Source organism: Planococcus citri, chromosome 2 (assembly GCF_950023065.1).
Source record: "Planococcus citri chromosome 2, ihPlaCitr1.1, whole genome shotgun sequence".
In the NCBI taxonomy this organism is placed as follows: Eukaryota; Metazoa; Arthropoda; class Insecta; order Hemiptera; family Pseudococcidae; genus Planococcus; species Planococcus citri.
Window position 1 is genome coordinate 23598090 of NC_088678.1, and position 17080 is coordinate 23615169.

Consider the following 17080-nt stretch of genomic DNA (forward strand, 5'->3'; position numbering starts at 1 on the left):
CGTATTTATTTTTAGTTTTTCTAGCAAGGTACTTGAAACAACTTAGTATCCAGACCAGATTACACTCATTCGACCTCCGATCAATAGTCACACTTATAATTGTCACCGCAATACTGTAACCAGTACCAATACGCAATACACGCATCTGGAACGTCTCCTTGTTCCTTGTATCGACGAAAAATCTACACACCAACTCGTAGGACCGCTACATACTTACACAGCCGCGGCTTCAAATTACAAAGTCGCACATCATTTACTTTGATGCCTGGACATTAAAACACGCACATTTGTAGTAGCCCAGACAATTTCTCAATCGACTAAAATGTTGCCAGATCCTCGAAAATCTATGCTGGCTAACAAGGCGGTATAGGTTTAAAACGACACTCTTGCTCTCTCTCACGTCCATCCATCCATCCGTTACTCCATAAAAGTCAAAACCATTTTTCCAAAATATCCACCTAACCTTCCAGCCTCGTTTACGCCGTTAATGTTCAATTTTATGCGTAAAAGGAGGGACATTTTTTCCTATTTCGACTACCTATTCCATACTCCTCTCTTGAAAATTTGTCCATATCCTAATCTGAAAATTACGATTCCAACTCCACTGTTTCTTTATCTAATCATTCTATTTTGTGCGACCTGAGAGAAGCAGACCTCGATTTCGTGAACGTTGCTCCGAAGGATACTATTTGCTGTGGTGAGTTGTACTTTATCATATCTGATACGTGTATTAATTTTATAATTTTGCTTCATTTGTGTACTGTTGATCATCTATTGTCTTTCTGTTTTAAAACGCAGAGAACAATACCTAAATTGCTGATTTTTTTTGTATTTCAACTCATCGTGTTCTTTCCCTACCCTATGTCTAACGTAGAATTGATTTGCGAAAGGTGTCGATTGCCCCTGGCCATCTCAGGACCAGCAACGACACCTGCAGATCCTGACGACTTTGTGGCGATGTCGCATTGCCGACACCTTTATCACCTTCGATGCATCCTTCGTATGCACCAAGATTCTCCTTATATCGATCAGTCCAACATTAAAGTCACTTATTGCGAAGGCAATAACTGTAAAAAGGCAATTCGGGGAACCGAATTCTTCGCCATACATCATTCCACACGACCTGTCTATTTTCCGACTGAGAATCAATACATTTCCGAATTGACTATGCAACTATCCGCGCAGCGAGACTACACCTCGCGCATGGAGACTGCGTTTATCAATGAAAATTTAGAACTTCGCAGCCGAGTACGCGAATTTCAACAGGAATATTCAAATCTCCTAATGAAATATAATAAAGTGCTCGACTCTTCGATCGGAAAACTTTTTGATAATATTAGGCCAATGTTGCATCATTCAGGCGCTACTAGTTCGCGCGCCAATCCTAATATTCCAAATCTCAGAATGATTGCACCTGGGCCATCGACATCCCGCCAGGTACCGAATGCGTCACCTTCGCCCCAAGTTCCAACCTCAACCACGGCACCTTGGCTACTCAAAGCAAATGCTTTACCTCAAACTATCGATCAAACACCCCCAACTCCAGCTCCTACCATGGTAGAGATGGACAATTCCAACAAACGTCCTATTAGTATTTCGTCATCGGAAACTCCTCCACCTCCGACACCCAATGTCGTAATTCCAGAGACTGCTAAGACACCTCGTGAAGTTACGCCACAGAAGCGCCCCCGAGGTCGTCCTCCGAAGAAAGTAGCGAGCCCCCTTGCAAGTCAGAGGAAGTACCACCGAGCTTATTTTCGGCGTTTCGGTACAAGTTCTGCTGCTCTTCGTCCATACTATCCCATCGACTCGTACCCACATTACTTCACAGCGGCTGGATACGAGCTCTATGAGGATACATACGTTGTAGCATATTTTGCTTACAATGTTTTGTTAATGGGCGACGGACATGCGGAAGGCATAGCCCACTACCTTGGCAATACGAAACCATATGAATCGCAATTAGACCGCGAACTTTATTGCCGAGACCTGCACGTTTCGGAATTACTAGGGTACCTCTTTAAATTCGATAACCTTCCACCTCGCATAATGCTCTCGATAGGTAATTTCGATGTTCACCAACGTACATCATATGAACTTTTCTATCGTGATTTTAAACGATTAATCGCATTATTTCGCGAACATTTGGTCCAACAGGTGTTTTTACTACCTTTGATACCATACCATCAGGAAGGCAGAGATTCGTTCGATATTATAAACGACATTTTATCCCTTGATTGGTCCTCAGTTCTTCGAGGCACTTTTATTCGCATACCAGACGTGTTTGATGTACTGCATACTCAACTCGCTGGGCGCGACCCACTTGGTCCCTATTACCCCACGTGTATGTATAAAAACGTGGTATTAAATCTAAAAGATCGATTCATCCCCATTATCGCCAGTCGTCGTATTTCTAATCCATCATCGGATATTGAGCAATCATTATCCGATCACGATGATGTACCTCCTCCTAGATTAGTTCCAGATACACCAGCGTTACCGGTTCCGGCACCACCTCCTCCGGCCATCGTAGACTTGTCAAGCCAAAACGCTAGCGCGATACCACCTGCGCCTATAGAGCCGTCTTGTTCGTCCGTCCAACCAACTAAAAGCATGGGAAAGTTGGACAAAGTACTCCGTTACAAAGAAAATGCGCCTTTACCTGCTGATGACAACGGTATACGCGAACAGCATGAACATTGGTTCAATCAATTGTTCAAGACGCCCACTGAAAATGAGCACCTTGCTCGTTTGGAACATCAAGTGAGCTCTTTTAACCTTTTTAATATTAATATAGCGCAGGCATCGACATCGGCAACCACGGTAGCACCACCCAGAAATTGGGTTGGAGAGATACTCGCTGAGAACGAAAATGAAATTTTGCGACGCGCCGAACGTCTGGACGATTTGAAATCGAAAAAAGATCAACAGCCACCGGAAAAGAAAGAGTAACGTATCCTGGTCATGACATGCCAAAAATCATGTCGTTATTTCACCATCATTAACACGCTACGCTTACTAAACCCTCTCTTTCAGGTGCATATGACCACTGTAAGTGGCCACAACGTATGCATTTATTTGTGTAAATATTATTTCTCTAATGCTCTTTTTGTTTTTCGTACGAGTACTCTATGACCTCAAGACAACGTAGTTTAATGTGTGCATACTGTTGCCTACCTGTCAATAACGCCAGTTACATCGGCGATGAGATACGATACTTATTGTGGAGCTTAGAGATATTATATCGCCCACCTGATCGAGTTAAATTTTGTCAACTACATTGACAATTATTATATCGTCACCGAGTTCGTAAATTTTGTATAAAAATTTGACAACATTTGAAACGTGTAAAATGTACTCTTGTAAATGTATATTTTGTATCAACCTGGTTCATACTATGTTATAAGTTATATGTGTAATTTCTGTTAAACTTATGATTCAATTATTATTCATATTGTCAATACATGTTCCCCCCTCTTTTCCAATAACCAATAACCGTTTTTTCTAAATTCTTCCCATAGAGAATAAGCTAAATTTGCCACCAGGTGTGACATTAAACGACTTGGTTTTGTATATACTATTTTAAGATTTAAAATTACGAATTTTTCAATTTTCTTTTTTTTCCATCCCCTGCAAACTGTCACACCTGCAACTATTTTTACATCCCCGTAATTGAAGTGGTATGACTTTCTAAATTTTAAACGTCATAAAGCACGCCTTTTTTTTTCTCGTCATCATAAACCGAAAATATCCGGAATTGTGGCCAGTCATACCCTAGTGAAAATTTTTACCATCGTCAAAATTCTAAATTGTTGGGCTAAATTAAGCTGTTAGAGTGAAAGATGAGCTATCGCACACGAATACGTTATCAACATCGATGTATTCGTTCCAACCTGCTAGAATCGCCGTAGCCTACGCCCCTTACAGCTTTTTACTTAACACAGATTAAAAAACAAAAATTTATAAGAAAATTAGGTTGCTTACTCAGCCAAGAAATTTTACACAGCCAGGAATCGCGTTATCGGAAGCTTTTATGATATTACGTCTACGATTTTTTCGAATACTTTCGCCAATTCGCATGAGGTTTCACTACCTCTTTTTAAATAATTAAATCAAATAATATGTATTACGTTATTAAGCAATGCGAATTAATTTGAAGATCTCCACCTCTATGGAGCACATTCAAAAATTAAAAAAACTAAAAAATGCTTCCTCTTAAGGTAGGTTCCTTCTGATGCTTTTGCATCTTTCAATTTCGTCTCTAAGCCCGCTTTGAGCGATAAATCTAGTAATGAATAAAAATTTCTTATTCCAAAAATCGCAAAAATTAAAAATGCCTAGAATTTTCTTAAAAAATTATAAAAAAAAAATATATGACGCTAACTTCTCTTAAGATTCGCAATCCAAAAGTCACACCTTTTTGGCCCTGTTGGGAGACTATGGCTTTTTCTTCTGTATAGTAATCGAGTAGGTGATTCCATGCGGTATATTCTGCATGCTACTAGCCTTTGTAGCCAAAGGACTTGATATAAAAATAATGCAACTCATTTCGCGCTGTTGCGAAATATACGAAATGAGTATAAAAAACACTTAGTAGCTTCTTGCCTATCACTAGACTATCGAGGAATACATCCTCTTGATTATGGATCCATACGTTTCAGTCGTGGATCCACGTCGCCTTACCTGCTAATTACTACTTATTACTTTTATTATTATTAAAATGACACTTAATTAGCCAAAAGCCAAGTCACCCTCTAAATTTTACTCCTCCGTATTTCTTTTGTAGCACTCTTTTATAGTACTAGTTTGAATATTAAGAGTGGTCTGATAGTCTGCGGACAAACGCACCAAGTACGGAGGGGCAGTGGCTTGTCCCTAGGGTCAGGTACGTTGAGGGGTGCGGGGTGGTCAAAGGTCATATCCCTAGGGTCATCTTTTCTTTTTGATCCGTGCTTTGAACATTTGTCCTACTTCTGGTCAAACCCACGAAGGGGCATTTGTGATGAGCGGATATGCCCTGACCGCCTACGCGTTGCTTAATGTAATTTCCCCTCAACGCAGTTTTATGATCTTGCCGGCCTTAGGCAAGATTATGCGAATCTTACTGTAGGGGCGTGATCAAGGCTATCGTGAGACAATTCTGTCGAAGCAGAGGCTTAGCTCCTGCTTTGTATTCTCTAGAAAAATCGGTCTGTTCGAGTACTTAGTCCGCGGTAGTTTCTCATCAGCTCACCTAACCAGCTAAATAGATGACCAGGGAGCCCTGCCTAGGCTCTCTGGAAATCAAACATTGAAGTACCCATCTCTGGATGGTGATTTTGTACTTATAACGTGTCCGTCGTTAATTTCCTGCGTACGGGCATGGTACTATTTTATATAACGCGATCTTCGTTAATTTCCCGCGTAAGATTGTGGTACTTTTTCTTAGTCACTGGTATTGATTTATCCGGAAATCATACCTTTGTCTCTACAAAAATGGATCTCCGACCCAGACCTGCCGAAGCGACTATTATTGGGGTCGCCAGGGAGAGGCAGGCAATGTGAACATGCAAAACAGAAGTGTACTCAGACCAACCTAGGTAATCGTGTATCCTTTTATTCAGGGTTACGTGCACCCTTAATTTATCTAGTTACGTTAAAATTATATCTAGCGTAATTGTATTAATTGGTAGATGACGATGTGTTAATCATTTACCAATTGATCTATTTGTACCTAAGAAGCTGTTGTAATTCGCCTATATGTGTACTTTAATTTATCCTCTAAACCAATCTTCCGAGCCTAGCTTGCTAGCTCGCGTGCGTTGTACTTTGCCGCCTAATCTTGGCCGGTTAGGCATGCCATTGTATCGTCATGGCAAAACAGAATAATTTACGTTTTGACCCTTTGTAAATTATTCGGTATAATCTGCTCATTTTTGTATATATTTCATGATTAAAATAATTGTACATAAATGCTCCTTTCGTTATCATTTCATTGAACCCTAAAAGGTAACTAAAGGATTGTTCTTAAGTGAATAGTGTAGTTAGATTGACTAAAGTCTCTCCATCTTGAGCTAAGCAGGCGTCTAAGAAAGATTTTCTCTCTTAACGAATATTTCTTAGATTTAGCCTAACACAAAATTATAGGAATTTCTCTCATACTCGATAAATATCACAATCACTACCATTACTAGTCTATCTCACTTTCACTATTACACTACGAATTTTCAATCATCTACAATTCTACTAAATTTTCACAATTGACGAGTGGCTAAAAGGCAGTGATGAGAAATTTTGTGTTGAAAGGTAGGCGGGTTCTGCGCCAGGAATGAAAAATTTTGATTTTCAATTTCACTTTAGGAAGGAGCAGGAAAAGCAGAAGGTTATTTTAGCACTTCTTTACTATATATATATTTGAAGTGGTAATGATCGGTTGGAAATTTTTGCCACCCCCCCCCCCCCATTTCTGACATGATGTGCAGTGTGAAAATTTTGTGTACCTAATTCTGAATCTGCCGATCACACCAACAGACATGAAATATTGCCACAGTTTCAGTTTGGCTTTCGAAAACATACAGCAACAACACACCAACTACATCGTCTTACCAAAATTATCCACCGCGGTTTTGAAAATAAACAATACACTGCCACAGCGTTTCTCAACATTAAACAAGCTTACGACTCTTTATGGCATTCCGGTTTGCTACAAAAATTGGAGAATACTCAAGTACCTCGTTACTTATTTGGTATCATCAAATCGTTCTTATCAGACCGCTACTTCCAGATTTGCATAAACGACTCACTTTTGGATCCTAAACCTATCTTCAGAGGCATACCTCAAGGAGCTGTTCTAAGCCCTACGCTTTTCAACATCTACTGCAACGACATCACAACTTCATCAAATGCTGAAATTCTTCAATTTGCAGATGATACCTGCTTATGCACCCAAAGAATGATCTCTCCAGTGCAATCGACAATCTCGAACAAAGTATCAACACCACCAACTCCTGGCTACAATTCTGGAAACTTGAACTCAATCCAAACAAAACAGTTACAAAAATCTTCACGCTGAGACACCACTGCAACCCTACCAGAAACATTATTATTGAAAACGCTACAATAGAATGGAGTGATGAAGCCGTTAAATATCTTGGCGTATTCCTTGACAAACGACTCACTTTCACAAATCACATCTCACAGAAAATGAAAGCTACCTACTTCAAACTCAAAACACTTTTCGCACTAATCAACAGAACTTCACATTTGAAAATCAAAACAGCATTACTAATCTACAAGACTATTCTTTGTCCTACTTTTACATATGCGGCTCCAGTGTGGTACGATACCTCCAAAACAAACAAGAAAAAACTTCAAATATTCCAAAATAAGTTTTGTCGAATCGCCACTAATGCTCCATGGTTTTGCCGGAATACTCAAATACAACGCGAACTCAAAATTGAAACGATCGACGACTTTCTGAAAACTGTAACTGAAAAATACCTGAACAAATTATCTGATAACACCCTTGCCTGCCAAACCAAAACTTCCTACAGTTTACATGGGGCTGAAAGTCTGAGAAGAGAAATTTCATCCTCAGAGGCAGGCGGGTTCTGCGCCAAGAATAAAAAATTTTACTTTCAATTTTGCTTTAGAATGAGCAAGAATAGCAGAAGGTCATTTATATAACTACCTATCTGAAAATTTCAAAATTCAAATTTCACTAGAAATTGATGGTTCGACATCTCAAAATTTTCCTTACATTTCTGTGATTCCCCCCCACCACCACTTTTTTCACTTTTTTTGGCTTTAATTTTCTAAAAGTAGACAAACAAAAACGACTCGCCCTATGTCATGTCACTTGGACTGTTTTCTACCGATTGATTTGAAACACTTCAGCGATAACGACTTTAAAATGGGGAAATATTTTTTGCACGACGAAAAAGGGCGTTATCACGACAAGCATTTTTTCGTTCATAAAAGATTGATGAACGCCGAAAAATGATGAAGTTTCACGCCAGATGACGCCCCACAGTAAAATATTTATGAACGACTACGATTTAATAACGAGATAAGCAGTATTCACGACAAAATAATTTCATACATGACAGAACATCATCAGTTCAATTACAATTACATTTTGTACAAATTTTGACAAATAATCAACTGAGGGTTTCTTTCAAAAAAATTTGAGTGAAATTGTGACTCAGTAGAAGAGAACCAAATTGGTCTAAGCGAAGCGAGGGCAAAAGCTTAGGAAAAAATGAGAACTTTGAGGATAGATTGGCGATTTTGTCGGCAAATAAACAATAATTAAATTCATGATTGTAAAAAATTTGAATTTTTGAAAACTGAAACTAAAATATTGTTGGAATTTTTGTATATTTTCCTAACTTTCTTGAATTTCTCACAATTTCTCAAGTTTTTCCTACTTTCGCGGAACCAGAGGGGGCAAACTGTCTCCCCTTAGCCCCCTTTCGCTTCGTCCCTGAGGTCAAAAGAGGAAGAGGGTCGCCCATCAAAGTCCACAAAACATTATTTCTATAAACAGCAATTTTTTACATACCTACTTCGTTTTTTTGGTATCATTTTAATATTTTTTAAACGTTCATTTCTGTCGGTGAAATGCCTGTTTTTGATAGAAAAATTTTGTCGTGCATTGCCTTATATAGCAGTTGAAAGTAATAAAATGTCGTGAATTTTTTAATTCGTCGTTTGATACATTATTTTGTCGTTGGAGTACCTTTTATGTTGTGGTAAGCTCTTTATTGTCGGGAATTTCCAATTTAGTCGTGATAATGATTTTTCTGGCGTGAAAGTGCCGATGCTTGTCGTGCTGACGCCCTTTTTTGTCGTGGTATTAAATCACACCCCTTTAAAATTCGTTTTGAATAATTCAAATCATTCTGCAAGGGGATAAAATCTGAGAAAACCTTCGAAAAATCCCTCATATGACAATTTTTTAGAAATTTATGGGGAGGTAGCGGTTGACTGGCCTTCGCAATTTTTTCATAAAAAACGTTTTCATGAACACTTTTTTTTGCTATATTTTTTTGATTTCTCGCTACGTAGGTAATCAAAACATTAATAGTTCTACAGAGATTATTTCAACCGAAATCACATTTCGAGACTCATTAAATACATCAAAGAAATCAATCTTTCAAACCAAATCTAGACTAACCCCTCGAAGCTGGGCGTAAAAATCCTGGAAATTATACACGCCCAGTATAAAAAAATGTCAACAAAAAAAAAATTTAAATATTTTGATACCAGTTGGAAAATAATTCTGAGAACCCTTTTTAAAAAACCACGTAAAACGCCAAAAAGTGTAAAATTTAAAGCTGCAAATCTGTGAATTTTTCGAAGTGAACAAATTTTATAAAAACAATTTTTTTCCTAAGAGCAAATTTGAAGACTTTGTACATATTTTGTCATTTTTAAAAATTTTGTTTTGAAAATTTCGAGCTCTAATGACATTTATAATTTTTATTCCACAAGGTATCCAAATCGGTAGAAAAAATTTCACACAGAGAAGTTACGAGTAAATAAGAAAGCATATTGTGAAAAATAGGCATTATCATCCAAAATTTCAGGTGCCAAAGAGTATTTTTTGATTTTGGAGAATTTTTGAAATTTCAACATCAAAGGGTCAAAAAATACGGGAAATTCACCAAAGTGATCTAAAAAACTGAAATTTAGCATATACCCTGAAATCGACAGCAAAAATTGATTAGAAACCGTTTTGAGCTATTTTGAGCAGTTCTAGAGGCTCCTTAGAATTTTTAAAGTTGAATTTTCTTCTACCTAGTAAAGTTTAAAAGCTAAAACTTACTTCATAATTACCTATATATTTCAATTTCAACATTCTGATCCGATTTGAGATGGATTCAAGTCGTTCTGGAGCCACTAGACATTAATGTGTATTACAGAAATTATATAAATTTTTTTTAAAAAGTGCCTTGAAAACTGACCACGTCATCTTAACTTTATTTTTCAAAAACCTGTTTCAAAATTAAAAACTTTAAAAATTTGTTGTCAAGAGGTAGTCGTGTGGTTTGGTGAACAAATAATTTCTCGAATTTTCGATTATGAAATTGCTGGAGTGATTATATGGTTTCAAACTGAAGGAAACCATCAAACAAGTGCGAGTTGTTGACATGCACATAACGCACTTCTACACGTGCTAAAGATAATTTGGTCAGTTTTTGTGGCATTTTTTGAAAATCTCGAGTTTTAAAAATATGACTACAGGTCCCAAAACAGCTCAAATCACCTCCATTCGGCTCAGCAGGTTGAAGTTAGGGTATAGGTAAATTTCGGCTTTTCAACTTCATTAAGTAAAATTTTGTGGAAATTCAAATTTTCAAAAATCTGCTGAAGGCTCTAGAACTGGTCAAAACGATTTGAAACCGTATCCAATCGATTTGCGCAGGAGTTTAAAATTAGAGTGGACCATTTGGTGAAATTTTGATTTTTCCTCGCATTTTTGGCCCAGTTTGTTTTTTGAAATTGACCAAAAATGGAAAAATGCCCTCTAAGGCCTGAAATTTTGGCTTAAGATATATCTTCAAATTCAATTTGAATTCAGCCTTGTCCGGTTAAAATTTTCTTGCCAATACGAATTTTTCGTCCTACATAGTGGTCAATTTTCGTAATTATATTTTCAAATTACGATTTTTTCAAAAAATATGCATTCAAAGTATCTGTAATTTATACCAGGCAAAAACTCATCCCACAAAATTTTTCACATACTTAATTTAATTTAAATTTTTCCTCAAGGATTGGTTCTAAATGACACGTGAATATCGTGGACCAGTTTTGGTGTCAGGTGATTTTAGATAGATTAGGTACTTTTTCGAACTTTAAACCTTTTTCAATAGTCCTCGAACAATTCCTTCTTTCTGCAAATTTTATCACCGGTAAATCTAATCAATCGCTTAATTTCAACTCCAAATTATACCCAAAAATACCGTATAACCTACACTCGTAGTAGACCTTTATAATTTACAAATTGACATTGATATAAAAGACACCTTTGACAGATGGAAATTCTGCAAGGTGGAAAAGCCAAAAGGTAGTACCGGTACCAATACTTCTTGATATTGATACAAAAGACATCCCGTTTGATGGATAGCGTATTTATTTGGCAAATAAAATAAAGAATGAGAAACGATAGGCATTCCATCAAGTTAACTGAAAACAAAAGCGAGAAAAAATCCACTTACTTCGGCTCTATTGTATCCGGATAATTTGCAAAACGTTTCACTGCAGTATACAATGGGATAATCGACAATTTGAGCATTAGCCAATAAAAAACTGCTGTCAGCTGTAAAGTAAACAAAAAAATAAAGAAAAAAATTAATGAAATCGTAAATAATTAATATACCCAGGTAGGTAACACATGTTCAATGATAGTTAAAAAAAAACCCTGGTGTGTGATAAAAAAAAAAGAAAACTGTTAAAGGAATAACTTTCAATACGAACTTCGTTAAGGGGGAAAAAAATAGACCAACGTGTAAGAGTATTCGAGCACAACAAGCGCAACAAGTTCAAGAGAAATGTGATTCTATAGTAGAAGAAACACTTGATGTTGGTAAAAATACCCTGTCAACTGACATGTTGAAAAGCTTGAGTAAATTACTGAACTTTCTTTTCATAGTACACGATCTTATAGTAGGATAATAAAGCAACGCTTGATTCTCGAGGATTAGATTTCACGTCGTATTTTTATCGTAAAGATTTAATAGTGAGTTGAGAAATACTTTTATTTTCTTTTGTTTGTATTTAAGCGTCTAACATTTGTTGCTCGAGTTGGCGAAAAAAAATCTTTTTCACCGACTAAACCTACCTAGCCTACGTGTAGCTGGAGGCTGAGAGGGAAAAAAAGGAGTAAATTCGTCAGTATAATACTTTGTTTAAAAAAGAAAGTGTACCCCTATATATACCTACTTGGGTAGGTAGAGGTACCTGCTATTATGATTCTTTACACTCTTATATTCGTTGTATATTTACAATGTGGCCTTGATTTTCATTCTATTTGGTATTCTCACGTTACTCTGTTTCCTGAATAAGGGTCTAAATAAATGTACCGCCCACTTCTCTATACCCTTTTAATGTTTGAGTTTTGCCAGCCAGCAATGCTGCTAAACATAGAGACTTGGGAAAAGTTTTCGTTAACAATTTTCACCAAAGCATTTCATGGTTTACTCTCTATTCAATTAAAATTCCATTATTTCAGTTCCACGGTTTGTTTTCTTTGACCGTATCTACTTTAATTTCCAGACGCTCGAAATTATGCTGAAGATTTCTCTAAATAAAGACCAATTTTAATAAACCGGCTGGTGCTCGTTACAATAAAATACAGACAGGGTCACATTTATAAACAGTTAAACGAGGCGAAATTTTCTCTCTAACGTTACACATTCTAGATACGTTTTATACGTCTTCTTATGTGTGTACTTTACTTGTTTTTGCTTTTTCGCATCAATTTTATACCCTTCTTACTCGCGTCTTATCGTCATATTATGTTATGTTTTAAGTACTCGAAACACTTTTCGTATGCTTTAAATTGAAAATGCTTTAACAATCGCGATGAAGTCTTAGAGACTCCAGACAATCTGTACAATTTTTTTTCTACGACCGTAATCTTAAAAGAGAAGTAATTTCCATCATCGTAAAACGTATTTTCTTTTTCCCGAGACGATATGAAATGCGGCAGAAAAAGAGAAAAGCTGAATCTCGGCGTTATCTACCTTTGAACAGACTTAATTCGCGAAGAAAAAGGGATTTTTTTTTATTTCGCAGACGTCGTCGTTATACTACAAAAAGATGTTTATTTTTCCCCATTCTCGTTAAATATTTTCGTAACAAATAATTTCGCTATTTGTCTGACTTTTAATTTATTTTGAAATTGAAACAAATATTATCGCGTTCGGGGACCCAAATGGGTATATTTTTCTTTTCTTTTTTCTTCTTTCGGGCTCATTTTTTATTCGAAAGGTTTCCTTTTTTTACTTTGAGAAAAGCGTAGCAGGGTTCACGGTACCTACGTTATTATTTAAACCAGACAGTGTACCAGAACGACTGTCATATACGTTGCTCTCTATATCTATCAAAGTGTCGAAAGTGTTAAACTTTCGACAGTTTTTGAAATATTTTCCTCAAACGTACGAGAAACGAGCGCGTTTCTGTTTCAAAAGAACGATTTTGATTTCTCCGAATCGTCGCGGTAGAAAAAAAAACCTCTAACGGAACGATATAAACAAAAATGAAGATGTTAGTCGAGTAATTTTTTACGTTTTCTTTTCTTTTTCGTGTTTTTTTCGCCTTTCTTTTTTTTTTGTTGTTGATCATCAAATAAGATAAATGATTTCCAAGAACGTTTATAAAAATCGTAGTACTTTACGACCTGCTCACCTATTTTCATTTTTCCTTTTATCAAACAGCGATATGACATCATTTCGGTTATCAAATGGCAAACACACGAAGACTAAGGACGTATCGATTCGAATGGTTATTTTTCAATGTCCAACTACATTCTCACTGAGACCACAAAAAAAAGACAACATCCCAGTGTAATTTTTACACTCGAGTGTGAAGTTATCCGACATATATATTATATGGATCGAGTTGGAAATTTCGTTTTATTTACACAACATTGGAAAATTCCAGTTTCATCGTATTTTGGGGAAAATTTTCAACTTCAGGGTAAACATTTGGCTGTCATTGTGCTAGATGTATTATTTTCTTTTTCCAATAAGGATTCAATCGATTACTTCGAAATAGTAATTTCCATTTTGACAGGCGAATACCTGAACTAGAAAATTTTACATATCAACGAGTTTGTACAGGGTGTTTCGTAAATATGTATATGTGAGCTTTTTTTGGAATGGCAGTTGGAGTGAAATGGAGTTATATATGTGAATTAGCCAAACCGTTGGAGAAATGGAGGTGTCAAGAGCATCGAGTAGAACAATCGATAATTTTAATATTCGAGTACCTTCGAGAATTACTACAGAATTGCTTGGAAGAATAGCTTCTTAATCATATTTTTCGTGCAATTTTACGAGATAATATTATTGGGTTTTAATTAAAAAGGAAATAATATCTGAGATTATTGTTAATTGAACTCAGAAAATTATTTCCGCTTGATAAACATAGGTAGAGATGAAATCAACACAACTAACGAACAAAATCACTGTACTTATTTAAAAAATTTCAAATTCTGAAACTGCATGAGCAAACAAGCTGATCATACTTTGTAGTTTTCAAAATTTTCAACAAAAAAAATATTTATACCTAGGTATACTTACTTACATAGGTAAGTACTCATTCCTTAACAAGAGAAAAGGACGTGTCAGTGGAAGAAAGACTTATGTTTTAAGATGATCGACAACGGCGTTAAAACTCATTTTAATTTTATGCAACATGGAAAATAATGACATTTTTTGGCGGGAAAAAGGTTTTATGAAATGTTTGCCTTTGCTCTGTTCAAGGACTACCTACTTTACCTATCTGTTTATAGTCTATACTTGAATCAAATTGGTAGGTACATATTTGCCACATGCGAAAAAATTGATGCAAAATTTAAATGTGAGCGTAGCAAGACAGGACTCTATCAATTGACAGAAAATTTTTAGACCGGAGACGAACTGGAAAAAAATTAAAAGAGTGCCTAAAAATACACCACTATATCAAATTTCAGGCACGGAATTTCATTTTTCAATTTTTAAAGAATTTATCAAAATATAAAAAAATGTCTACTTTCTACTTTTCAACGACTAGAATGATAAAATGAAAATACATTACTCGAGGTGCCCACTACTGTTTTGAATGACAGCATGCTTTCTGGGCATAGGTCATGATTTGAAACTCTCATAACCAAAATTTCAGCTGCTCCAATTTTTGACAAGGTATTTCAAATCTGACCATTCTATAATTTTTCATGATTACTTAATAATGTTCAAGAACTGCCCAAATGCTGAGAATTTAACTAATTAAAAATATTAGGTAGGTAAGTATTAGTAGTTTTTTCATGTCATTTTAGCAACTTTTTACTTCTTAGGTGATTTTTAATGAAACCAAACAAAATTTAACAATATTTCAAGTAATTTTTTTGTTAAATTTGAATAATTGAAGACGTCATAACAAAAAGGGGTATATATGACACATATGTCCCTTTTAAGACGAATCCATATTGTTATTCTTCAGACCTTCCTCTATCATATGAGACCACCCCCACTTCACAAAGTCGAAAAACCAGTGAGGTGTCGCCATTTTAAAACTGCAAAGTTGATTAAAAATTTGCTTTTTCAGAGATAATGGGTTACTCATGGTCGATTTTGTGTTGTCAACCATCATTTACCTGGTTTAAATCCAAAAATTTGCTCAAAAACATTTTTAAATCAATAAAAAAAATTGGCCAAAAAAACTTGTCTTTTTTGTTTTTTTTTTACCCAACATAGCGATCTTTTTTCAGAGATAATGGGTTACTCATGGTCAATTTTGTGTTATTAACCATTATTTACCTGGTTTAAATCCAAAAATTTGCTCAAAAACATTTTTAAATCAAAAAAAAATGGCCAATTTTTCGCTTCAAAAAGCACATATAATTCGAAATGTTTGAGCGCTTACCGCTAACACACAGTTTCCTCCACACTGATGGTGCATAGCATTTCATATAGTTAGATAGTGGGAAAATAAGATAAAATCGTCACCATGTTCAAATATGCACATTTCTAAACTTCACAAGCACTCAAACTTTCAAACAGTTTTTTCTCAAAATACAACTTTCACACATATGTCCTTTTTGCTATGACGTCTTCAATTTCATTATTTTTTGATAATGATACCATTTACTGATTTTGATTTTTTTCTAGAGATTTTATGTCATTTTTAAATGTTTTTATGGATTATGCAAATTTTGTTTTTTGACAAATTTTACTCAAAAAATTGTTAGCTTTAGATACTTTTGAATAATTTCATTTACCAAGTATTTTATTCATTCTTTTTCTTTTTAGAATTTTCATACTTATTACCAACTTGAAAAATTTTTACATACTTATCTTACCAGAATTGATCATGTATCGGTTAGTTTTGATGAATTTAGCACGCATTTAAGGTCTGGGAAGAGGGAAAATGGCCTAAAGACTGGACTACATCTGTGTACATGTACCTCTGCGCAAGAAAGGCTCAAAAGTGGAATGCTTGAACTATAGAACTATATCATTGATATCACACGCAAGCAAGATACTACTGGCAATCATACACAAGCATATCAAAGCATACATCCTGCCTCAGATATCACCAGAGCAGGTGGGTATTGTGCCAGGAAGAGGCATAAGAGAACAAATCCTAAATGTTGGTAGTTACACCCAGTGATTGAAAAAACAAGAAAATTCAACAAGCCAGTGTACATGTGCTTCATTGACTACAAGAAGGCATTTGACAATGTGAAGTGGAAGATCCTCTCGCAAAACCTCAAAAAGCTTGGAGTACCAGAGCACCTTGTCAGACTCATGGAGAGTCTGTATTAGGACAACGTGGCACATGTGAGAGTTGAAGGAGAGCTCACCAATCATTTCCATACAGCAAAAGGAGTGAGACAGGGATGCATACTCAGCCCAATTCTATTCAATGCATATGGAGAATGGGTAATGAGAACTGCCATAGAGGATTGAGAAAAGTGAGTCAGAATTGGAGGAAAGACATTGTCAAACTTACAATGTGAGGATGACACAACCCTGCTTGCAGAGATACCAGATGAGATGAAGGAAATGCTCAGAAAAATCGAAGAAGCCAAGCAATGAGGTAGGTCTGAGGGTCAACAAAGGAAAAACAAAAATAATGATAATCAATAGGGAGCAAAAGAACAGACCTGAAATATTGGAGATTGATGGTACCGTAAGCGGGTGATATTTGGCAGTCCGGGGGTAATTTGGCAGTCTCTCATATGGAGCAATATTATTGCATACTGTGGGACTGATTAACACCCAGCAGAGTGCTATCACACAGTCTAGGCTTCCCAAGTCCACAAATAATAATTTAGAACGAATACCGCTTTTCGAGATGCATTTTAAGGAAATTGAGAGTGAAATTACGAAAT

At 36.0% G+C, this 17080-nt stretch overlaps 1 protein-coding gene across 3 annotated transcripts in view; it reads right to left on the reverse strand.

Annotated features, from left to right (window-relative positions):
* The window catches only part of eag (ether a go-go), a 156304-nt gene that overhangs the window by 53321 nt on the left and 85903 nt on the right, over positions 1-17080 (reverse strand). For all 3 annotated transcript variants that reach the window (XM_065349177.1, XM_065349176.1, XM_065349175.1), the window contains exon 4: positions 11202-11302. In XM_065349177.1, coding sequence (XP_065205249.1) covers positions 11202-11302 — 101 coding nt within the window. The remainder of the gene's footprint in view (positions 1-11201; positions 11303-17080) is intronic.